This window comes from Salvelinus fontinalis, chromosome 32 (assembly GCF_029448725.1).
Source record: "Salvelinus fontinalis isolate EN_2023a chromosome 32, ASM2944872v1, whole genome shotgun sequence".
In the NCBI taxonomy this organism is placed as follows: domain Eukaryota; kingdom Metazoa; phylum Chordata; class Actinopteri; order Salmoniformes; family Salmonidae; genus Salvelinus; species Salvelinus fontinalis.
The window spans coordinates 27,001,780-27,027,447 of record NC_074696.1 but is presented as its reverse complement, the minus strand read 5'-3'; the positions used below and the strand labels follow the sequence as shown (position 1 = coordinate 27,027,447).

The window sequence follows — 25,668 nt, the reverse complement described above, 5'->3', positions numbered from 1 at the left end:
GACCACAAATACAAATTCCATCTAGACACCGTTGCCCTAGAGCACACAGAAAACTATACATACCTTGGCCTAAACATCAGCGCCACAGGTAACTTCCACAAAGCTGTGAACGATCTGAGAGACAAGGCAAGAAGGGCATTCTATGCCATCAAAAGGAACATAAAATTCAACATACCAATTAGGATCTGGCTAAAAATACTTGAATCAGTCATAGAACCCATTGCCCTTTATGGTTGTGAGGTCTGGGGTCCGCTCACCAACCAAGATTTCACAAAATGGGACAAACACCAAATTGAGACTCTGCATGCAGAATTCTGCAAAAATACAACGTAGAACACCAAATAATGCATGCAGAGCAGAATTAGGCCGATACCCACTAATTATCAAAATCCAGAAAAGAGCCATTAAATTCTAAAACCACCTAAAAGGAAGCGATTCCCAAACCTTCCATAACAAAGCCATCACCTACAGAGAGATGAACCTGGAGAAGAGTCCCCTAACCAAGCTGGTCCTGGGGCTCTGTTCACAAACACAAACACACCCCACAGAGCCCCAGGACAGCAGCACAATTAGACTCAAGCAAATCATGAGAAAACAAAAAGATAATTACTTGACACATTGGAAAGAATTAACAAAAAACTGAGCAAACTAGAATGCTATTTGGCCCTAAACAGAGAGTACACGGTGGCAGAAAACCTGACCACTGTGACTGACCCAAACTTAAGGAAAGCTTTGACTATGTACAGACTCAGTGAGCGAAGCCTTGCTATTGAGAAATGCCGCCATAGGCAGACTTGGCTCTCAAGAGAAGACAGGCTATGTGCACACTGCCCACAAAATGAGGTAGAAACTGAGCTGCACTTCCTAACCTCCTGCCCAATGTATGACAATATTAGAGACACATATTTCCCTCAGATTACACAGATCCACAAAGAATTCGAAAACAAACCCAATTTTGATAAACTCCCATATCTACTGGGTGAAATTCCACAGTGTTCCATCACAGCAGCAATATGTGTGACCTGTTGCCACAAGAAAAGAGCAACCAGTGAAGAACAAACACCAATGTAAATACAACCCATATTTATGCTTATTTACTTTCCCTTGTGTACTTTAACCACTTGTACATTGTTACAACACTGTAAATATACATAATATGACATTTGTAATAACTTTATTGTTTTGAAACTTCTGTATGTGTAATGTCTACTGTTCATTTTTATTGTTTATTTCACTTTTGTATATTATCTACCTCACTTGCTTTGGCAATGTAAACACATGTTTCCCATGCCAATAAAGCCCCTTGAATTGAATTAAATTGAGATGAACATATGATGAGAGAGAGAGAGAGAGAGAGAGAGAGAGAGAGACAGAGAGAGAGCGAGAGAGAGAGAGAGAGAGAGAGAGAGAGTGAGAGATAAACATACGACGAGAGAGATAGAGATAGAGACGAACATATGATGAGAGAGAGAAAAAGAGGGAGAGATAGAGAGAGAGAGATAGAGATAGAGAGACGAACATATGATGAGAGAGAGAGAGAGAGAGAGAGAGAGAGTTAGAGAGAGAGAGAGAGAGAGAGAGTTTGAAATAATCTTTATTGGGTCTGGGAGCCCACCACACAATAAATACTCATACAAAACCAGTTACACATCAATTAAAAACACAACTCCAACTCCTCCTCCACAGTAACTAAACACAACAGCCTCTGAATACCCCATATACTCAAAAACAGATCAATATTGTTGACAAGTTTATAATAGGCAAACTCAACCCTTAGTCTCGCTGCCACCATTCCCTCCAGCATTCCCACCACATCCACAGACCCTTGTCCCCGAATACTGTTCTTTCGGGTCTTCCATATCGCTAATTTTGCTGCCCCTAACACAAAATTAAGCAACACAACGACACCCTTTTGACTGAACCTGTACTTTGGCCCAAATATATACAGTTGGGAAGAGAAAACCTCTCCCAACGTTGAGAACCAGTCAGTGATCAGGTCAATCATCCCGACCAACCTGGGACACAGTAAAAACAGGTGTGCCAGAGTTTCAGACTCTGCACAGAATGGACACCCCTCCCCAACAGTAGGGTCCAGGTGTACCAGATGCATGTTGGTGGCTATAGCTCCATGTATGATCCTCCATTGGAGGTCAGCTGTCCTCTTATCAATCGGCAGTTTGTATAATGATCGCCAACAGCCTTTTGGGGAAGCACCTGGACCAAGCACACCCGCCCACCTCGTCGATTTTACCCCTTCCAGGGAAGAGGCATGGGACACCTTTACACATATTCTGTACATGGCCTTCTTTCCCACCTCCTTGAAATCCCCCAGCTCCGGGGTATCGAAGGAAAGCAGCATCCCCACGTCCTCCTCAAATGCCCCCACCGCAGCACTAACAATCAGTGCAGGGAACACATAATCCAGACCCTCCTTCCACCGATCAGAATTGGAAATGTCAGTCACATACTGACGATGAAGAACTGGCAAGGAGTCACAGACCTCAGCGACGACCTTCCTCAGTAGGCGAGATGATCGGATCCCCGCTCTTTCTCCCAGCTCCTCCAACGATCTGCTCCTGCTCTGCATCAGATGACCCAGCTTGGTGCACCCGACACCTAACAGGCATGAACGCAGGCTGGCTGAACCCAGAGCACTGGACTGGATGGCAGTGTTATAAAAAAGAGGCTCTTCAAAAAGCCACATCCCTGGTAGCGTGCCGGCCTTACGGGACTTGACCAGAATCCTCCAAGCCTGCATAACAGACTCATAGAATGGAGTCAGGCCATTCAACTCACCCCCCTCCAGCTTTAAGAGGAAAAGGTGCTTGTCTAAGCCCAAACAGCCTGCTCTCCTCATCAGTGTGTAGGCTGTGTCAACCCAGCTAGAACCGTCACTGTACAACAGTCTCTGGGCTGCTTGAAGCCGGAAAGCCATGATCCTAGAGGAAATGTCCACCAGGCCTTGCCCCCCCTCGTGCAGTGGCAGGTACAAAGCTGCAGCTTTGATCCAGTGTTGTCCAGACCAGAAGAAGTTGACAAGGGTCCTCTGAAGCTCTTGTATCAGACCCTTTGGTGGCTGCAAAATCATTAGTCTGTGCCACAGGGTAGAGGCAGCAAGATTATTAATTACCAGTACCCTTCCCCTATAAGACAACTGGGGTAGCACCCATTTCCATCTTGACAGTCTGGCACACACTTTCTCCACTACACCCTCCCAGTTCTTTTTCTGAAAGACATCAGAGCCTAGAAAAACACCCAATGTCTTCATCCCATTTCTGCCCCACTGAAGCCCCCCTGGTAACCGTGGAGCGGACCCTATCTGAAGCTGACCTGCCCACAGCGCTTCACTCTTTCCCCAATTGACTCTAGCCGAGGAGGCCCCCTCATACACCATTAAAGCGTCTGAGAGAACCTTAACATCCTCAGCCCCTGTAATAAAAACTGTCACATCATCTGCATACGCAGACAGTGCTATCGTGGGACCCTTCATTACACCTGGCACAGAGAAACCAGTAAGCTTCGCTCTTAAAAAACAAAGCATTGGTTCAATCGCCAGACTATATAACTGCCCTGAAATTGGGCATCCCTGCCTGATACCCCTTTGGACAGGGATGGGGCAACTCAAACCACCCCCCACCTTCACCATACACGAGGCCCCAGCATACAGTAAATTCATCCAAGACAAAAAAACATCCCCAAACCCAAAGGCTTTCATCGTTTTGAACAAATACTGGTGGTCCACTCGGTCAAAAGCCTTCTCCTGATCCAAAGAAAGTAAACCCACATTTACATCAGACAGTTTACAAATGTCTAGAACATCTCTTATCAGAAACAAGTTGTCAACAATTGAGCGATCAGGTACACAGTAGGACTGGTCCTTGTGGACCAACAATCCCAGATACTCTTTCAACCTGTTTGAGAGACATTTTGAAACTATTTTATATTCTGCACACAGCAAAGCAACAGGTCTCCAATTTTTTATGAGAGCCAAATCCCCCTTTTTTGGCAACAGTGAAAGCACCGCACGTTGACAGGATACCGGAAGAGAACCCTCATGAAAAGATTCACACACCACTTCATAAAAATCCTCCCCAATAGACCCCCAAAAGTGCTTATAGAACTCAGATGGTAAACCATCAATGCCAGGGGCTCGGCCTGTTGAGAGCTGCATAACTGCTGTGGACAGCTCTTGCAGTGTAATGTCAGAGTCCAATGCGACTCTCTGTTCAGGTCCCAATTTAGGAAGACCGTGTAACAACTGCTCAGTACACAGAGAGTCACAATCCTCCGCCTTATAGAGGGCAGAGTAGAAATCCACGGCATGTTGACGCATTTCACTGTCATCCGTGGTCACCTTCCCATCAGCGAGACGAAGGCAGACCATCTGTTTACGTTGTAATTTCGACTGTCCAAGGTTAAAAAAAAAGGCACTAGGAGCATCCATATCCTTGAGGGAAGCGAAACGAGACCTAATCAAGGCACCTTTCACTCTTTCATGCAGAAACGACCTCAGTTCATGTCTCTTGTCCTGTAAGTTCATGACTAGTCCAGGGTCATTCTGAGTGAGCAGCTTCAATTCAATTGATTTGATGTCCTGTTCAAGGGCATTGATAGTCTCTTTAACTTCAATTTGAGACAAAGCAGTATACTGTTGACAAAATACTCGTATTTGGGCCTTCCCAACATCCCACCATTGTCTCAAGGACTCAAAATTCCCTTTTGTAACCCTCCATTTTTCCCAAAACAACAAAAACCTTTCACAAAACTTGACATCATGTAACAATTTAACATTAAAATACCAGTAAGGTGATGACCTTCGTGGACAGGACAAGTGAATATCAACAGTTATAATGTGATGATCAGAGAAACCCACAGGAGTAATGGCACACCTTCCAACCCTACTACAGTATTGATCAGATACGTACAACCTATCTAACCTTGCTGCACTGACACGACCTTCATTCACTTTCAACCATGTGTATTGCCTAACTTTTGCATTCCTTACTCTCCACACATCAGAAAGCTCTAACTCAGTTAATAGGCCAGACAGGAAAGTGGCTGACCGCAGGTGAGGTTCTTCAGCGTTGCGATCAACAGTAAAATCCACAGTACAGTTCCAGTCCCCCCCTAAAACCATACACCCCTCTTGGTCACACTGTCTTAAGGTTTCTTTTATTTTATCAAACACAACAAGACGCTCTGTACCCTCATTAGGAGCATAGACATTCAAAAAAACAAACAAAAACCCCATAACATCCACCTTGACCAATAGAACCCGACCCTTGACAATCTCTGTTGTAGATATCACAGTCACCCCTAAACCTGAGGAAAACAAGATGGCCACCCCAGCACTGAAATTAGTACCATGACTGAGTATATGCTGCCCCTCCCACCACATTCCCCAGTCAACCTCATTATCCTCATCACTATGTGTCTCCTGTAGGAAAACTACATTAAGCCTTTTCTGTTTTATTACTTCTAAAACCCAAGCCCTCTTATTCCTGTCCCTTCCCCCATTAATATTGAGAGAGCCCACCCTTAGTACCTCCATGTAGAAAAGAGAAAGGAAAAGCAGAAGATACCACAGAGAAACCAAAGAGAAAGAAGACACCCTATGAAGCATGATCATCATCATTATTTAAATTTTTTCTTATTAACCTGACCACGTTTCCCACCACCTTTTGCTGCTGTAACAGCAGTAACAAATTTCCTCAAGCGAAACCGCTTCTTCTCACTCAACTGGTCTAACCCCACGTCTTCTGTAACATCACAGCTGACCTCACAAACTTATCAACATCAAAATATTCTGCCAATTTGACAGATTTCCCAAAAGTCTGATCCAGAAACCCATTTACCTCCTCTAGATCATAAATTGAGTCCTCACCAGCTGCTGTCATATCAGAAGAGATATCCATATCCTTCTCCTGATCCTCCTCAGCTGAGGCCATAGACCACTGACTCCCCTCTACCACATCCCTTTCAACACTCCCCACTTGCACCCCATCACTCGTACCAGGCATCTCCTCCACTACCTGGGAGACTAGCCCCACCTGAAACCCATTACCCGTGGTGGGCATCTCCTCCACTACATGAGAGCCCAGCTCCACATGAACCCCTCCTGTACCCCATTACTCGTAGTGGGCATCTCCTCTACTACCTGGGAGCCTAGCTCCACATGAAACCCCTCCTGTACTCCATTACTCGTAGTGGGCATCTCCTCCACTCCCTTGGAGTCTAGCTCCACATGAACCCCCTCCTGTACTCCATTACTCGTAGTGGGCATCTCCTCCACTACCTGGGAGATTAGCTCCACATGAACCCCCTCCTGTACTCCATTACTCGTAGTGGGCATCTCCTCCACTACCTGGGAGATTAGCTCCACATGAACCCCCTCCTGTACTCCATTACTCGTAGTGGGCATCTCCTCCACTACCTGGGAGATGAACTCCATATGAACCCCCTCCTGTGCCCCAGTACTCGTACTGGGCACCTCCTCACCAGTCTGAGGAACTGGCTCTTCAGATCCATCCTTACCTTCTACAACAATATTTTTCCGCTGCATAACATCTCCCTCTAATACAAGTTGCAAACTCGTGGCCTCAACACGGATAACTTGTTCCTCGGCAACAGGTGCTTGTGGCTGCTCAACCACTGTCAGCCCACCTCTCCCTACATCAGTGGGCCCAGGCGTTACGGTGACCACCTGCGCCCCTCCCTCTGCCTTCTCCCTTTTCGGGCAAGCATGTCGCTTATGGCCAACATCCCCACACTCAAAACACCGTTGACTACCCGTACTAGCATACGCCATATACATTCTATTGTCATACTTGACTTTAAACGATATCTCTAAAGTCTGCTCCGGTGAGTCCAAATACATAAACACCTGTCGCCGAAACGACATAAACTGTTTCAACGCCGGGTGTTTGCAACCCAACGGAACAACCTTAATTGAGCTTGCAAACTTCCCAAACCGCAATAACTCGCGCTCCAATAGCTCATTTGGAATAAACGGTGGTACATTTGAAATCGTTACCCTTGTTGACGGAGAAAAAAGCGGCGTAACTTGAATAAACATTCCTTTAAGAAGTACGCCCTGCTCAACCATACAATCAACAAGGCGCTCTTCCTTAAGAAATACCACCATCGCTTTATTCATCCGTGACGCATAAGCAACATTATCGTATCCTACCTTCTCTCCTACGGCGACCAGAAACTCCTCCACCGTGACAGTAGCTTCAGTAACACACCTAAAGCCGTGCCGAAGTGACAGGGACGGCATTCCAATTCTGGAAGCCATCCCCGCCAAAATCAAGGTAATTTCGATACGAAAAAACCCAAATACTTAATTCTACCACACCAAAAAAAAAATATATATAATAATCTTAATCATGCACAGAAAAAACCAAAGAATGCCACCAAGAAAGAAAAAACCGAAAGAAAGAATTCTGAATATCTAACTCTACACAACACACGCGCTCCTTCGCTCATACGATTCCCAAACACTCCCAGCATGCAGAGAGAGAGAGAGAGAGAGAGAGAGAGAGAGAGAGAGAGAGAGAGAGAGAGAGAGAGAGAGAGAGAGAGAGAGAGAGAGAGAGAGAGAGAGAGAGAGAGAGAGAGAGAGAGAGAGAGAGAGAGAGAGAGAGAGAGAGAGATGAACATATATACAGTATATATATATATATATTTTGTGTGAGCAAATGAGGTGGGATAAGGGAGGTAAAGGCAAAAAAAGCCATGGTGGCGAGGTAAATACAATATAGCAAGTAAAACACTGGTAGATTTGCAGTGGAAGAATGTGCAAAGTAGAACTAGAAATAAAGTGGTGCAAAAGAGCAAAATAAATAAATACAGTAGGGGAAGAGGTAGTTGTTTGGGCTAAATTATAGATGGGCTATGTACAGGTGCAGTAATCTGTGATGAGAGAGAGAGATAGAAATAGAGAGATGAACATATGATGAGTGAGAGATAGAGATAGGGAGATGAACATATGATGAGAGAGAGAGAGAGAGAGAGAGAGAGAGAGAGAGAGAGAGAGAGAGAGAGAGAGAGAGAGAGAGAGAGAGAGAGAGAGAGAGAGAAAGAGAGAGAGATGAACATATGATGAGAGAGAGAGAGAGAGAGAGTGTGAGAGATAGGGAGATGAAAATATGATGAGAGAGAGAGAGAGAGAGAGAGAGAGAGAGAGAGAGAGAGAGAGAGAGAGAGATGAACATATGATGAGAGAGAGTGAGATGAACATATGATGAGAGAGAGAGAGAAAGAGAGATGAAAAAATATATATATATATATATAGAGAGAGAGAGAGAGAGAGAGAGAGAGAGAGAGGGAGAGAGAGAGAGAGAGAGGGAGAGAGAGAGGGAGAAAAGGAGAGAGATGAACATAGGATGAGAGAGAGAGGCTGTGATCTGCATTGTGTTGCACGGCTGGGAGAGCTGCCTGTCTGGGGATGAACGTGTGCTGAGAGAGGTTATGGATGACCTGCAATGAGCAAACAACATTCTGAACAAGACACGTGTTTTCACAATAATCTTGTGCACGAAGGTCTTTGACAAGAGAAAAAAATGAACAGAAAAATCGGAACAATATTGCACCAAACAGATCTTGGATCTTGACATATAATTTAGTTGTCAAGCCTTGCAGGAAGTACTGTATAAAAGAGCAATGGCATCTCATCACAACACAATAAGAACCAACAGAGCGGTCATCCATTGCCCTTTGGTTTGACGCCCACATGATCACACAGAGAGACAGACTAACGGTTACCAATTCCAGCTGTCATGTTTAGCCACCATTAGACCATTCAAGTGGCATCACAAATTGCAGCTATTGGAAAGCAAGTGTACTTCAGACCCAGTGACATTTAATTTAACACACCGACAGTATGGACTGGCCAGTGGGATAATACTGACACACACACACAAACACACAGAGCTATAACACCAATGTATTGCCGTCGGATCTGCAACAGACCAATGGCAAGACTGAATTAGTATCCCATAATAGAGCAGGACTGCATTACCGCGGTGACCCCCCTGTGCATGACAATCATGGAGACAGTTTTATTACTCTAGTCACTGGTGCACATCATATTCACTGGGAATTGTCAGCAAGGCATGCTCCAGACAGGACCAGGACCAGGACCAGGACCAGGACCAGGACCAGGACCAGGACACACACACACACACACACACACACACACACACACACACACACACACACACACACACACACACACACACACACACACACACACACACACACACACACACACACACACAGCCTTCTCAGACCTCGGATACACTCAAGACAGAATGGAATCTGCCTTAGGTTTTTGACTGAAGTAACTTCCCCTTTAGTGTCTGAAGACAATCCCACAATAACATGGAGACACGTAGGCAACATCAGCAGAGGGAATTAGTTGCCAGTCAGGAAGTGGGGAAGTCGACTGGAAAGGAGGTCAATGGAGGAAGATGATGAGGAGGAATAGGGCAATGGTGTTGGTGATAGTGATGGGACGTTACGATCGGCATGTTAGCTTATGATAGGATGCCATGTTATATTAGGCCACTCCCTAATGCCAGGCACTGGTATTAGAATAACTGTACTGGGGAATGGAAGGGAGAGAGAGGGGGAAGAATGAGATGCAGTGTCCACTGACTCCACTCTTAATTATTGTGACATATTGGAACCAGGGTGTCCATTGGCCTTCAACTCCTATTCTGGATTGATCCAACCAAGACTACAGGAGGAAACAGAAAGGACGAGGAGATGATGGAGGCTTGGGAGGAGCAGAGGGTCAGCTGCAGTGCACTGCCCCCTGGATCATTTAAACCATTTAGTTTCCAATGGATATCTGTTTTGTTATGGTTTTATTTTCATCAATAGGCCTCTTCAATTCGAACACTATCCATATCATCAAAGCTACGTATATACAAATAAACATTTGGTGGAATGCTATATGTATAAAATAAAGACGGTGCATATAGTGTAAACCTCCTAATCCTTTTATGATATCTTTAAATAAAGGTTATGAATCAACTGTAATCTATAATCCATCCAGGCCGCTGCAGCATCCCTAGATCAGTAATGACCCCGTCTTAGTGGGAGATAAGCCATTCTCGCTATCACTCCCTCACTGAATGTGGATGTGTGTGTGAGTGTATGTTAGAATCTGCGTGTATGGCATTGTATGCATTTCTGTGCTTTGAATGTGTGTCTGACTGATCACATGTGAGATTTTAAGACAACAACAAACGTTGCTTTATGCAGGATAAGCAGGCCATGGTTGTGTCCCTTCCAGGCCAGCAGCCCAGAGTCTGGGGGGATTATCAAATCTCATACATAACCATTCATGTTGCCTAACACCACCATAATGCATGACTGCAATACATGGTGTTCACTTATCTAGGTCCACCTACTCTGCAAGAAGCCAGCTCTGCAGTACTTAACAAACAATATGCAGTATAATACAGTATCCTGGATACCATGCAGTATGGTTCTAGGTTCTCTACATGATACCTACACTATAGGAGGAAGGTGAAGAGGAAGTTATTATATTGACTGTAGGTGATAAATAGCTGTCTAGTATTTCCCACAATCCCTCCCACCCACCACCCTCTCTCTCTTTCTCTCTCGCTGTCTTTCTTTTTACCATCCCCGGAGACCATCAGACACTGAGAGCTCGACCAGGGTTCCCAAAATTCTGGAGCTGATGAGCCAGGAGGTGGTGTGTGGTGGGTTGTGGGTAGTGGTGCATTGTTGGTAGAGGAGGATGATATGGGGAGTGTTCCTTCGGGGACCACGGTTCAGTGGCTATCATAACTATGATGAATCAAATCAAATCATCAAATCAAGCTTTATTTATACAGAACATTTCAGACATGGAATTCAACACAATGTGCTTTACAGGAAAAAATGAATAAAAACGAAATAAAAGCTGAAATATTTACTACACAGCAAACAAAAGAATGACAAACAGAACAACTAAAAGGCACCCTGAGGAAAAGCAAAGCTCAAGAGATGGGTTTTAAGATCTTTTAAATATGTCCACAGTTTCAGCCCCCCTCAGGTTCTACTGGGTACATAACTTAAAAGTATGCCTGACATGTATTTGGATGCACAATCGTGCATTGATTTAAAAACCAATAGAAGAATCTTAAAATATATTCTAAAACTCACAGGCAGCCATTGCGGAGACATTAAAACCGGTGTAATGTGTGCTCTCCGTCTGTTCTTGGTCAGTACCCGTGCTGTAGCATTCTGTATGTTTTGCAGTTGGCCAATGGCTTTCTTGGGTTGAGCAGACAGGAGACCAATACAGTAGTCAAGCCTGCTTGTAATATGTATGAGTCTCTCTGTATCAGCTTGAGAGAGAAACAGCCGCACCTTGGCAATGTTCCTCAGATGGTAAAAAGCTATTTTGGTCACATTCCTAAAATGTGATTAGAAACGTAGTTCAGAATCTAAAATAACACCTACGTTGTTACTTGGTGTTTTATCTTTATTGCCCGTGAATTAAAATGTGCGGCTAGATTGTCTCTCTCTATGCTTTGGCTCCAACAATAGGTTCCTTGGTCTTGTCTTGATTTAGCTGGAGGAAGTTGTGTGCCATCGTAGTATTTAAATCACTAATACAGTCTAATCATTTATCTGTGGAGCTAAAATCCTCTGGTGACACAGAAACGTAAAGTTGTGTATCGTCTGCGTAGCAATGAAAATCACTGCTGTGCTTTCTGATAACACTGCCAATGGGTAACATATATAAACTGAACAGTACCAGACCCAAAATCGAACCTTGTGGAACGCCACATGTGATATGTATTTTTTCTGAGTTATGTTCATCAAGGGTGACAAACTCTTGACCTGTTAAATAGGTCCTAAACCAATTTAGAAGTGGACCAGAGAGGCCAACCCACCTTTTCAGTCTGTCCAGAAGCACATCATGGTCAACAGTGTCGAATGCAGCACTTAAATCTAAGAGTACAAGGACAGAGGGCTGTTTGGCATCTGTGTTGGCTCTAAGATCATATATCACTTTAACTAAGGCTGTCTCTGTGCTGTGATGGGCACGAAACTCAGATTGGAATTTTTCTAAAATACTGTTGGCATTTAAGAAATATTTTAGCTGTTTGAACACCATTTTCTCCAGAATTCTGCTTCAGAATGGAAGGTTGGAGATTGGCCGAAAACTGCTAAGTTGAAGAATCTAGATGTCTTTTCTTCAGAAGGGGTTTCACCATAACAGTTTTTAGTGCAGTGTGGAAGGTGCCAGATCGTGATTAACAATAGCCTGCACTTATTTAGATATGCAATTAAAAACTGTTTTGAAGACGGTGGTGGGAATAGGATCGAGAAGGCAGGTAGAAGGCTTAAGTTGTGATATGACTTTCCTGAGCATGCCTGTGTCAAAGAGGGAAAATGAATCCATAGTGCCGTTGCGTGAATCGGCCTGCTCTTGTAACTCATGAAAATCCATGAAAAATGACATGGATGGAATCCCTCCTTCTTCCCCAAAGTTTCTGTTTAAGTTTAAACCTGCCTTCATCCAGTGTGAAGGATCTTTTTCATATCGTCTGGCTAATGGAAACACCTGTACGGGGCTGGGTGACAAGGAAGAAGAGGGTGGAGAGAGAACTTTCATTATAGATTATGGTTCTTCTATTGAGGAAATACTCTGTAAGCAGTGGACCATTGAGCCATGTCTAAGCCAAGAATACTATTCCAAGAACATGTGTCTGAAAATCAATAGGCAGGGATACTATGTGGAAGAAAAATATAGGAATGGTGCACTTCTACTTGTGCTCTGGGTGTGTGCTAATGAAAGCTAGATTGAACAGACTGGGAATGTGCAGTGCCTGGGATAAGGTTCTGTGCATGTGTGAGTGTGTAGCTCCCACACATCGACAGAGTTGTGAAGTTTCCCACATTGGATACACGTAACATAAGAAATCAATGTACTGTCTGCCTGCATTTCCTTCCACCTCTAGAGGGGATGTGACCGACTGTTCTGATTTCTTCCTCTCTGCCTCCATAGTCAAATCAGCAAACACTTCACTCTGTTCCTCTCTCTGCATAGCAACAAGGATCCCACAGAGATGATATAGCCTACACATTAAAATGTATGGATAGAAGTGGCTGCTAAGTGGCATACATGTTATGTGACTCCTCCAATTGGCATAAAGCATATTAATGATGCATTATGTGTCCTATGTACATGTCTAGGGACGTGGGATATTCTAGCCTACCGTAGATGTTGGCTTGGTGCTAATAGGTGGCCTTAGTGAAGAGCTGGAGCTTATTCAGGAAGGTGTAACATTACAGGGTAATCAGAGATCAATATATCCCGTCACAGACAATAGTTAATCGTGTTAGCCCTATACAGTACATTACTATCTGTGACATTCTGTACATTTCACCTCCCTGAACACGCTCCTGTGTCAATGTTTTAAAGCAGGAAGAAGGCCAAAGGTCACAGGATGTAGATCTGTCCAACCCCATAATCTGGAACGGGCCTTGCTAGACTGGATCCGTGGGACATCCTGACTCTGACATAACCATTGAAGTTGAAATGGTAAATGGTTATGGTATGGGTTAAGGTTAGGGTTAGGTAAGGGTTGTGGTTAAGGTTAGGGTTTAGGGTAGGGACGTCCCAAGGATCCCAGAAAACCAATCTAGAACACACTTTGGGAACAAAATAGATAAAATCAACTCTGTATAAGGAAATAAATTGGTGGATGAGAAGAGACGTCGCCAATCCTACTGCCAAACTTAGAGAATCGAGGTCACGGAAAAAGACTGGCCACAAACACACTACTGTGCAAACACACACGTATACACACAAATACACACACACACACAATCCCTGGGAACTCTTTGACACTGATCTGGATGGGTCTGCTGGTCTCCTGCCAACTCCATGTGGCACCAGTTATCACGGCTTAAGTAAGCTCTACTACCCTGCTGACCCCATCCACACCTGCTGCAGAACAGCAAACTGATGGGATCGACAACAGAAAGCTTGTAATGGGATAGACAACATTTAGTCATCAGTGATCGGCTTTGACATGTCCTTTGTTCTTTTATAGCTAAGTTTGTTTAACTAAGGGTTAAAAGTTACACAATAAAAAATTATGTGACTGTATAAAGAGCCATCCACGTCAATAGAACCGTCTGCTGTTTCAGTAGACTGGATAATCAGTCAACAGTTTGGACACACCTATTCATTTCAGGGGTTTTCTTTATTTGTACTATTTTCTACATTGTAGAATAGTAGTGAAGAGATCAAAACTATGAAATAACACATATAGAATCAAGTAGTAACCAAATAAGTGTTAAACAAATCAACATTTATTTCATATTTGAGAATCTTCCAATAGCCACCCTTTGCCTTGATGACAGCTTTGCACACTCTTGGCATTCTCTCAACCAACTTCATGAAGTAGTCACCTGGAATGCATTTCAATTAACAGGTCTGCCTTGTTAAAAGTTCATTTGTGGAATTTCTTTCCAGCTTAATGTGTTTGAGCTAATCTGTTGTGTTGTGACAAGGTAGGGGTGGTATACAGAAGATAGCCCATATTATGGCAAGAACAGCTCAAATAAGCAAAGATAAACGACAGTCCATCATTACTTTAAGACATGAAGGTCAGCCAATGCGGAACATTTCAAGAACTTTTAAAGTTTCTTCAAGTGCAGTTGCAAAAACCATCAAGCGCTATGATGAAATCTCATGATGAACACCACAGGAAAGGAAGACCCAGATTTACCTCTTCTGCAGAGGTTAAGTTCATTAGAGTTACCAGCCTCAGAGATTGCAGACCAAATAAATGCTTCACAGAGTTCAAACAGACACATCTCAACATCAACTGTTCAGAGGAGAACGATTGAGTCAGGCCTTCATGGTCGAATTGCTGCAAAGAAACTTCTACTAAAGGACGCCAATAAGAAGAAGAGACTTGCTTGGACCAAGAAACACAAGCAACACACATTAGACCAGTGGAAATCTGTCCTTTGGTCTGATGAGTCCAAATTTGAGATTATTGGTTCCAACCGCAGTGTCTTTGTGAAACGCAGAATAGATGAACAGATGATCTCTGCATATGTGGTTCCCACCGTGAAGCATGGAGGAGGAGGTGTGATGGTGTGGGGGTGCTTTGCTGGTGGCACTGTCTGATTTATTTAGAATTCAAGGCACACTTAACCAGCATGGCTACCACAGCATTCTGCAGCGATACACCATCCCATCTGGTTTGCGCTTAGTGGGATCATCATTTGTTTTTCAACTGGTCAATGACCCAACACACCTCCAGGCTGTGAAGGGGCTATTTGACCAAGAAGGAGAGTGATGGAGTGCTGCATCAGATGACCTGGCCTCCACAATCACCCAACCTCAACCCAATTGAGATGGTTTGGGATGAGTTGGACCGCAGAGTGAAGGAAAAGCAGCCAACAAGGAAAAGTGGCCAGCAAGTACTCAACATATGTGGGAACTCCTTCAATACTGTTAGAAAAGCATTCCAGGTGAAGCTGGTTGAGAGAATACCAATACCAATCTAAAATGTAAAATATTTTTGATTTGTTCAACAACACTTTTTTGGTTACTACATGATTCCATATGTGTTATTTCATGTCGTCACTATTATTCTACAATGTAGGAAATAGTACAAATAAAGTAAAACCTTTGAATGAGTAGGTGTGTCCAAACTTGTGACTGGTATTGTACATCTAACCGGAGATGGGATAAAGATCTCAATTAGCTAATGTCATCTTACTTGATTGGATGGGGAGATTTACAGAGACAGATAGGAAGTGTGTGTGTGTGTGTGTTTGTGTGTGTACGCATGCACACATCTTATATTTTACTACTTCACTGAGGACCTAGGTTTAACCTCTCATTCATAAAACAGGTAATGTATAAAAAAATATATTTTACCCTTATTTTACCAAGTAAGTTGACTGAGAACACATTCTCATTTACAGCAACGACCTCGGGAATAGTTACAGGGGAAAGAACTTTCCTCGTTCTTCAACTCAGATCTCTGAGGATTTGGGTGCATAATTTAGTAATGGGAAAGTGTGTCTCTTTGACCCTGATCCAAATTCCCCACCACTTCCACTACCAGTCATGTTGTGACTTGGCGGACTTCCTTAGGTCCGTGTAAAGCTGGAGGAGTCTTGCTACCGGCGACTGGGCTTAATTTCCTGAGAGGAATGAGCTCCCTATGTTTAACTATCATGAATAATGTAGTAATAAGCAGCTGTTAATGTGTTTAAGGGGTGTTAAAAGGGTTTTGTAGGTGTTAAGGGGTTTGTAGGATGTTAGCTGGCACAGAGGAGGCCATTGTGGATGATGATATAAACACAGGACAGATTGTTAACTTCCAGTCGGGTCCTTATGCCTTATGTAAACCTGGCCTATTTACTCTGGCTTAAAACCATCTACCTCTTTAACTAGTCATCTCTCTCTCTCTTTCTCAATCTATCCCTCTCTCATTTTTCTAAATCTATCCCTCTCTTTCTATTTGTCAATATATCACACTCTCTCTCTCGCTCATCCTGCTGCATTGACTTGACTGCCAGTGGTGAGCCTATTGCCTGTGTCAGCTTATCTTCTATGCACCCTGCACTCCATGTATACTGAACAAAAATATAAATGTAGCATGTAAAGTGTTGGTCCCATGTTTCATGAGCTGAAATAAAAGATCCCAGAAATGTTCCATTCTCACAAAAAGCTTATTTCTCTCAAATTTTGTTCACAAATTTGTTTATATCCCTGTTAGTGAGCATTTCTCCATCCACCTAATAAGCGTGGCATATCAAGAAGCTGATTAAAAAGCATGATCACAACACAGGTGCAGCTTGTGCTGGGGACAATAAAAGGCCACTTTAAAATGTGCAGCTTTGTCACACAACACAATGCCACAGATGACTCAAATTTTGAAGGAGTGTGCAATTGGCTGCAGAAATTGGCTGTCAGAATTGGCTGCAGGAATGTCCACCAGAGTTGTTGACAGATAATTTTATGTTAATTTCTCTACCATAAGCTGCCTCCAATGTCATTTTAGAGAATTTGGCAGTACGTCCAGCCGGCCTCACAACCGCAGACCACGTGTAACCATGCCAGCCCAGGACCTCCTCTTCCGGCTTCTTCACCTATTGTCTGAGACCAGCCAACCAGACAGATGATGGAACTGTGGGTTTGCACAACCAAAGAATTTCTGCACAAATTGTCATTAACTAAGGGAATCTCATCTGTGTGCTCGTCGTCCTCATTAGGGTGTTGACCTGACTGCAGTTCGGAGTTGTCAGTGACTTCAATGGGCAAATGCTCACCGTCGAAGGCCACTGGCACGTTGGAGAAGTGTGCTCTTCACGGATGAATCCCGGTTTCAACTGTACCGGACAGATGGCAGACAGCGTGTATGGCGTCGTGTGGGCGAGCGGTTTGCTGATATCAACGTTGTGAACAGAATGCCCCATGGTGGCGGTGGGGTTATGGTATGGGCAGGCATAAGGTACGGACAACAAACACAATTGCATTTTGATCAACTCAATGCGAAGAAGATGTGTCACGCTGCGTGAGACAAATGGTGGTCACACCAGATACTGACTGTTATTCTGATCCACACCTCTACCTTTTTTTAAGGTATCTGTGACCAGCAGATGCATAACTGTATTCCCAGTCATGTGAAATCCAAATATTAGGGCCTGATGAATTTATTTCAATTAACAGATTTCCTTATTTGAACTGTAACTCAGTAAAATCTTAGAATTGTTTTATATTTTTGTTCAGTATATATCACACAACACACACTCCTCTGGCCAAGAATGCATACTGTGTGTGTGTATGTGTGTGTGTGTATGTGTGTGTGTGTGTGTGCGTGTGGGCGTGTGACCGGGTGTATGTGTTTGTGCTAATGCTAGTACAACAGAGCTACCGCAGTCACTTATGCAGCCTCCTCCCCACCTATTGTAGCAGACCTTTCCTTCCTCCATCTACACCCTCTTAAGATGATTCATTCATTACAGACATCATATCATCTCCTCTCAGCCTGGTGTGTGTGTGCCATGTGTGTGTGTAGCTCTGGGAAAACATACAATGCATTAGAGAGCAGTGGGTTTGTGTACAGAACTACAGGGCTCAGCTCTATGATCATATGTCAAAGCAGGGTTAGCTAGCTAGCCTCTGAGAGTACAGTACAAAGAAAGGAGGGCTAGCTAGATACCAAGCCTCTAAGGAGAACAGGCAGGAGGTATCCTCTCAAAGCTAGCTAGATAGCCTATGAGATTAGAACACAGAGAGGGGACTGCTAGCTAGCTACTTATAGCTAACCTTTAGAGCACAGAGTGAGGAGCGCTACCTAGCTAGCTAGCCGCTGAAAGGAGAACATAGTTAGAGGAGGCAGATTGCGCAGGTGTTGGTTTAAAGCAGTTTCCTTAGCTAAGCTTAGTGATTAGCAGAGTCAAGCAGCACGTTTTAGCTCAGCTAACCAGCCCCTGGAGGGAAAGTGAGTGGCCAGGACGGAACCGATTTGTCCCAGGGGCCTGTAGGGAATGGATGGTTCCTACCTTATTAAGCATGGTAAGCTGGTTAGCGGCGTTACAGTGGACCACACATTTACAGTTGGATAACAGTCACGGCTGTCCTGTCCAACACACAGACCTATTTGGAAGGAGTCCATTAACAGTCAATGTATTTGCGTGCTTGTTGGATTATTCAGAAGAAGCGTACACAGTGTAAGGTACTAAATATGTCACAAGGAAAATATATGAACTGCACAGTTGTATGCTCATGTTGGTTATTGCCATATGTTATCACAGTGCATACAACTGTCTGCAGGCATTTCTCTTTTCATTTGCACGTCTTCATCCCCGTGACCTCACCTCTATAATTGCTACAGCTTGTAATTACCCAGCTGCCATTGCAAGCTGACAGGTACCGTGCTATGAGCGACTGATGGGCTTGTCGTGTTAAACTGGCCCTGACCCGGCCCCCTGTCACACACACACACAAACAAGCACACACAAACACACACAGTGGCCACAGCCAGCAGTAACAGCAGGATCGAACCAACTCCATGTAATTACTTAGCCTCCCCGTGTCCAGGGCCTGTAGGTGTAGTGGTGACAGATCCAAACACACAGCAACCACCCACTACTAGTGCACACACACACACACACACACACACACACACACACACACACACACACACACACACACACACACACACACACACAGAGTGATGAGGCGTGTCGGTAGAGCATGCACGGTACTACACACTGGGATTGGCTAGGATGGGATGGCAGTGTGTGTGTTAGGTTGGTGCGTGTATGGGTGCAAGTGTGTCTTTGAATCTCTCTCTGTAGGCCTATGTGTGTGTGTCTTAGAAAGAAAGCGCAAGACTGGAGGTGTGTGTAAGTCGAATCTCACTGTCACACTGTCTCTCTCCTTTTGTCTACCAGCGTGAATATTCAAAGCTACTGATTAGGAATTCTTCCTCGGTTGTCAGAAGAGAAGGAGAAATTAAAGCATGAATACGGCAATGCCAGAGGAGCAGACAGCTACAATTAGAAAGCAGAAGGACTCTCAGCTTTGAAATAGAGAGAGCGAGTGACAGAGACAGAAAGAAACTGAGACAGCGGAAAGGGGCGACAAAGACAAAAGCTGTTGAGCTTAGAGGACGGTCTGCATGCCTAATTGTCTGTGAATGTGTGTGTGTGTCTCAGTCCATCCTCCACCTGGGGCGAGCAGCCATGCTAGAGCTGAACAGCTGGACTCTTCTGCTAAACCCGCCAAAATAATAGCAGCAATTTGGCACTTGATGAATCCTAGGGAGACGTGAGGGGCTGTGCCCCAAATTACACCATATTCACTATATAGTGCATTAACAGTAGTGCACTAGATAGGGAATAGGGTGTCATTGGGGAAGCAACCCATTTCAGCCCCTTCCATCTACACCCTGATAGCATAATCCTCCTCCAGCTCTTTAGCACAATGCAATCTGATGTTTGAGTGTAATTGTGAACAACAAACGGCTTTAATCATTTGTGAATGTGCCTATGTTTTCTTTTGAGAGCTGCATGCTTCCTGTTAATGGTAGGCTGCTTCACACAATGGAACACAAGGACGGGTCGAGTGCTCTCCAGTAGGCTTTCTGTAGACATGTAAACATACACACATGCACGCACACACACACAAACACATAGGAACAGGCTACCAGCCAAGTGGAAATGCTTGAATTAAGTACTTGACACTTGGCCTGTAGAAGCTGCAGCATCCCGGCCCTCTTTTCTTAGCGATGCCCTCACGAGACCCCTCCTAGCTCAGAGGTCAGAGGTCAGGCCTCAGAGAGAGGGCTGTGTGTGTGTGCATGCGTGTGTTTGTGCATCTGTGCATGTGTGTGCGCGTGAGGGGGTGGGGGTAGGCACTAGGCAGTTGTTCCATTGGAGGTGGAAGAGGAGGAGGAGGAGGAGGAGCAGGAACAAAGGACTGAGAGGTAAAGGGATTCCATTGTGTTTCTCTGTGGACAGAAGACAGTACAGCATCTGTCACAGAAGCCTTAGCACTGCCACGCGGGGGACAATAGAACGACCAAGTGTCCATCTCTGAGGATGAAGTGGTGATGGCTGGCGAGCGGTTGTAGACAGACTCTTTGTAGGATTCAATAGAACAGCCTCCATTTACTACGGTCTTTCTAAAGGCCCAAAGAGGAGCAGACAGCTATGGAACTACCCTGTCAATTACTACCAGGAGTGCATGACAATTATCTCTTCTTCCTCCTTAAATGTGCACTTGTTCACTTCCCTTTCTGGATTTGAAAGGAAATTACTGCTATATAGAAACTTCCTCTAGCCCATGCCATCACCAATCAAATGATTTTCAAATTTGTTGGGAGTAGTGAACGAGCAGGAAGATGGAGAGATGATTGGGACGTACCCCAGGCATGTGCAAAACAGGATGTGATAGACCCCTAAGGTATGGCTAAAACAAAAATGGAAACACAAGGCAAGAAAGACACACCTTACTGCTAACTAATATAACAGATGCTATTGGTGTCAAATTGTTTGCTTTTGCAGCTTGGATGCACTAATTAGGTGGAATAAATTCTCAAAATCTCTCAGCGCATTCACACATTCATGGAGATTTTTCTTTCTCCCTTGAGGTCTTCCCTCTCCATGCGATGCCAGGGACGCCAGGAATACTGCACTCAGGAGAACCTCTCTCCTCCTTCCTTTAACATATCATCCCCATGGATATCTTCCTCCTCTGGGAAATATAGGAATCCACCCCTCCCCTCTCTTCTCCCCAAAACATCTCTCCTCCATGTATCTCTGCACAGATATACTGTAAATCTATGTACTGTCATTGAGAGAAAAAATCACTGAGGAATATATATTGCTCGCAACCCAACCCCTTTCATTATAAATCAGGTTGGGTCCAGATGAGCCTCCAATCCATAGTCTACAATCCCACACACCACCAGACAGATGTGCTGAGGTTGGACAAAACAGTGTAATTGTGTTGGACGTCAGGGGCAGAACGGGTCACCAAGAGACCCCCGAGACCTCATCAACATGCCACGTCAATGCAGATGTCTCAACACGGTCTCCAAAACAATAACACACTGAAGACCGCTACAATACAGGAATATAAAAACCTCCCCGGAGAAATCCATCGCATTTCTGAATACTGCCACATCCATCCACACTAGCACGACAAACTAACATCACAATGCAGAATGTTAGGGTACTGTGGAAGTTGCAGATCTCTCTAACAGTAGCACACTGTACACTGAAATAATACAGGCCAATATGAAACAAATGCGGTGCATTTCAGTATCGTGACACAATTAATTAAAAACAGAGAGGGGGAGGGGAGATGGTGGCAGGGGGGGAAAGGGAGGAGTTGTGAAGGGGAGAGAGAGAGAGAGAGAGAGAGAGAGAGAGAGAGAGAGAGAGAGAGAGAGAGAGAGAGAGAGAGAGAGAGAGCGAGAAAGCCAGAGAGAGAGAGAGAGAGATAGAGAGAGAGATAGAGAGAGACAGAGAGAGAGAGAGAGAGAGAAAGAGAGAGAGAGAGAGACAGACAGACAGACAGACAGACAGACAAAGAGAGAGAGAGAGAGAGAGAGAGAGAGAGAGAGAGAGAGAGAGAGAGAGAGAGAGAGAGAGAGAGAGAGAGAGAGAGAGAGAGAGAGAGAGAGAGGGGCATCTCCTGGTGAGACAGCAGTCTAATAGGACATTGATCTTTCCCAGTGTATCCCAAGGACCCATCCTGTTCCACAGGGTCAGCATACAAGCATTCATCCATCCCCTTCCCCCATCACCCTCTTATCTCCCCCTTCCCCTTCTCTCCTTCCCCCTTCTATGCCCTTCCCATCCAACATCCATCGGTCCCCTCCCCATCGCCTTTACTCCCACTTCCCCATCACTCCCCTTCCCCCTTTGCTTCCATTCAGTCACAAAGCATTAGTGAGGTCGGGCACTGATGTTGGGCGATTAGGCCTGGCTTGCAGTCGACATTCCAATTCATCCCAAAGGTGTTTGATGAGGTTGAGGTCAGGGCTCTGTGTAGGCTAGTCAAATTCTTACACACCGATCTCAACAAATAATTTCTGTATGGACCTCACTTTGTGCACAGGGGCATTGTCATGCTGAAACAGGAAAGGGCCTTCCCCAAACTGTTGCCACAAAGTTGGAAGCACAGAATCGTCAAGAATGTCATTGTATGCTGTAGTGTTAAGATTTATTTTCACTGTAACTAAGGGGAACCATGAAAAATAGCCCCAGATCATTATTCCTCCTCCACCAAACTGTACAGTTGGCACTATGCATTGGGACAGATTCGTCCGTCGGACTGCCAGATGGTGAAACGTGATTCATCACTCCAGAGAACGTGTTTCCACTGCTCCAGAGTCCAATGGCGGCAAGCTTTACACCACTCCAGCAGACGCTTGGCATTGCGCATGGTGATCTTAGCTTTGTGTGCGGATGTTCGGCCTTGGAAACCCATTTCATGAAGCTTCTGACGAACAGTTCTTGTGCTGACGTTGCTTCCAGAGGCCGTTTGGAACTGGGTAGTGAGTGTTGCAACCGAAGACAGAGGATTTTTACGTGCTACGTGCTTTAGCAAACATTTCGTGAGCTTGTGTGGCCAACTACTTCGCGGCTGAGCCGTTGTTGCTCCTAGACGTTTCTATTTCACAATAACAGCACTTATAGTTGACAGGGGCAGCTCTAGCAGGGCCGAAATTTGCTGAACTGACTTGTTGGAAAGGTGGCATGTTGAAAGTCACTCTTGAGTAAGGCCATTCTACTGCCAATGTTTGTCTATGGAGATTGCTTGGCTGTGTGCTCGACTTTATACACCTGTCAGCAATGAGTGTGGCTGAAATAGCCGAATCCACTAATTTGAAGGCGTGTCCACTTACTTTTGTATCTATAATGTACCTTATAACACAGAAACAATAAATTATGTTTCTGCAAATATACAACTGTTCATATGGAGCAAAATAAAAATGTATGAACATGTATTGGTCATCAACATTATTCTAATGTGCAGCTCATTCGTTTGCAACATGCAGGATCATAGTTCAAACACATGTTCATAAGGGAACCTATGCACACAGCGTCAGCATCCACCACCCCACCGGTAATGCAACTCGTCAACTGCATGCGTCAGATTGTGATAAATGTGTCCAATAACGGTTTGTAGCGGTTGGAGCACTACCAGATGCCACTGTGAGCCTTGTGAATGGGAGTGAATGGGAAAAAGCATAGTCCCACAATCTCGAGTCCTCTCCTCCGCCTCCCCTCAGCAACAGCCAGAGTAGGCTGGGGATTCACCTCAGGGACTGCAGTAAATATGTTCACATACCAAGATATGGCAAAAGGATCTCCAATGCCTTAACCTCTTGACACATGCAGCCTTTTTTATTTCCTCTCTATTCTGCAAACAGCAGGTGTGAATCCGGCTTAAGGGAGTTGTACCTTTGTTTCTTTTCATTCTAAAAACATGCCCAATTCTTCTCAAATGCTCTTGATTCGGTGGTCAGAGTCTAAACTGTATCCCCCAAAGCAGTAAGCAAAGGCAACAAGAAAACATATACAACAAAAATACAAGGCTTTGTGCACCACTTTTGACCAGGGCTATTTGGGACTCAGACAAGCAGATTGAATAGGTACATGTAGGTACCAGCAGTACAGTTATATAGTACAGTATACAGTAACACTCTCAAGCCCTTCCACGATAAACAATCACCACCACTCAACATCAACAAACATCTTCAAATCAATATTTCAAAAAGAGATTCCAGTCTACCACTCAAGAGGAAGACAGACAGACGGACAGACAGACAGACAGACAGACAGACAGACAGACAGACAGATAGATAGATAGACAGACACAGACAGACAGACAGACAGACAGACAGACAGACAGACAGACAGACAGACAGACAGACAGACAGAGAGAGAGTAGTCTGCTGCACTGTACATCTAGTAACAGAGGATGATATCTTTCTCGACACTCCCTCTATTTTCAGCGTGGTGACCGAATGAATGAACAGCACAGGAGTTGTAGCAACATTACCTGTTTGCCAGACGTAGACAGTTGGTTTGGTGTCGGCTGCAGTTTGTGCCTCTGTGGCTCCAGAGATCCAGAAGAGGACCAGCACCAGCCTCCAGTGAGAGGGAAGTAACTCCCTCCACACACCCAGCATCCCCTTCACTCCACCGGGCAACCCCATGGCTCTCGCAGGGGGACCGCGGGGATAAAATCCACACAATTACAGAAAACCAAATAGAAAAAGAGTGGAGAAGGCAACACAACGGAGACAGAAAAACACGCTGAGGAGGCGGGCAGACGCAGCGGCGAAGTGTACTCTGCTCCCTTTGCTTTTGTCCCTTTCTCACACGAGGGTTGTTCCGTCCGTTCCTCTAAGAAGAAGTAATCCTGGGTGAATGAAGGGTTCTCCTCCTCTCTCTCTCTCTCTCTGGGGTGGCTAGGTCAGCGAGGGACAACGAGGTCTGTCCGTAATGAAAACAGGGAACAATAGACCTCTAAGACGAGGCTGCTGATGTTGCTGCGTCCTGTGTGTGCCGAGCTGATGCAGCACCTCCCTCTCTCTCCCTCCTTCTCTCTCTCTCTCGCTCTATCACTCACTCACTCACTTGCCCTCCCTCTCTTGCTCTCCATCGAACTTGCCCTCCCTCTCGCTCTGTGGCTCTTCCCTCTCTCTGTCTTGATCATACTTCCATACCCTTATTTTTTTAGTTAGCGCTCTATGCTCCCATCAGTGGAGGCAGGCAGCTGGACAGAGGGTGGGGAGATGTGTGTGTGTGTGTGTGTGTGTGTGTGTGTGTGTGTGTGTGTGTGTGTGTGTGTGTGTGTGTGTGTGTGTGTGTGTGCGTGCGTGCGTGCGTGCGTGCGTGCGTGCGTGCGTGCGTGCGTGCGTGCGTGCGTGCGTGCGTGCGTGTGTGTGTGTGTGTGTGAAAGAGAGAGGGGATAGAACTCTGAAAACAGTACAGAGGGAGGATAAAGAGCATCTGAATGAGTCATAGTAAAATAAAACAATGAATTATTGATGTCAGCTGGGTTTGACCTTGTATGATATTCAAGCCAGAGACCCAACATCCTGCAGTGCACACACACACACACACACACACACA

The 25,668-nt window shown here is 44.9% G+C and overlaps 1 protein-coding gene across 1 annotated transcript in view; it reads right to left on the bottom strand.

Moving 5' to 3' along the window:
- The window catches only part of LOC129831003 (thrombospondin type-1 domain-containing protein 7A-like), a 214,181-nt gene extending 188,981 nt beyond the window's left edge, over nt 1-25,200 (bottom strand). The window contains exon 1 of the mRNA XM_055893960.1: nt 24,590-25,200. Within this exon, the coding sequence (XP_055749935.1) occupies nt 24,590-24,746 (157 nt within the window). The 5' untranslated portion in view covers nt 24,747-25,200. The remainder of the gene's footprint in view (nt 1-24,589) is intronic.
- Nucleotides 25,201-25,668: the final 468 nt, after the last annotated feature.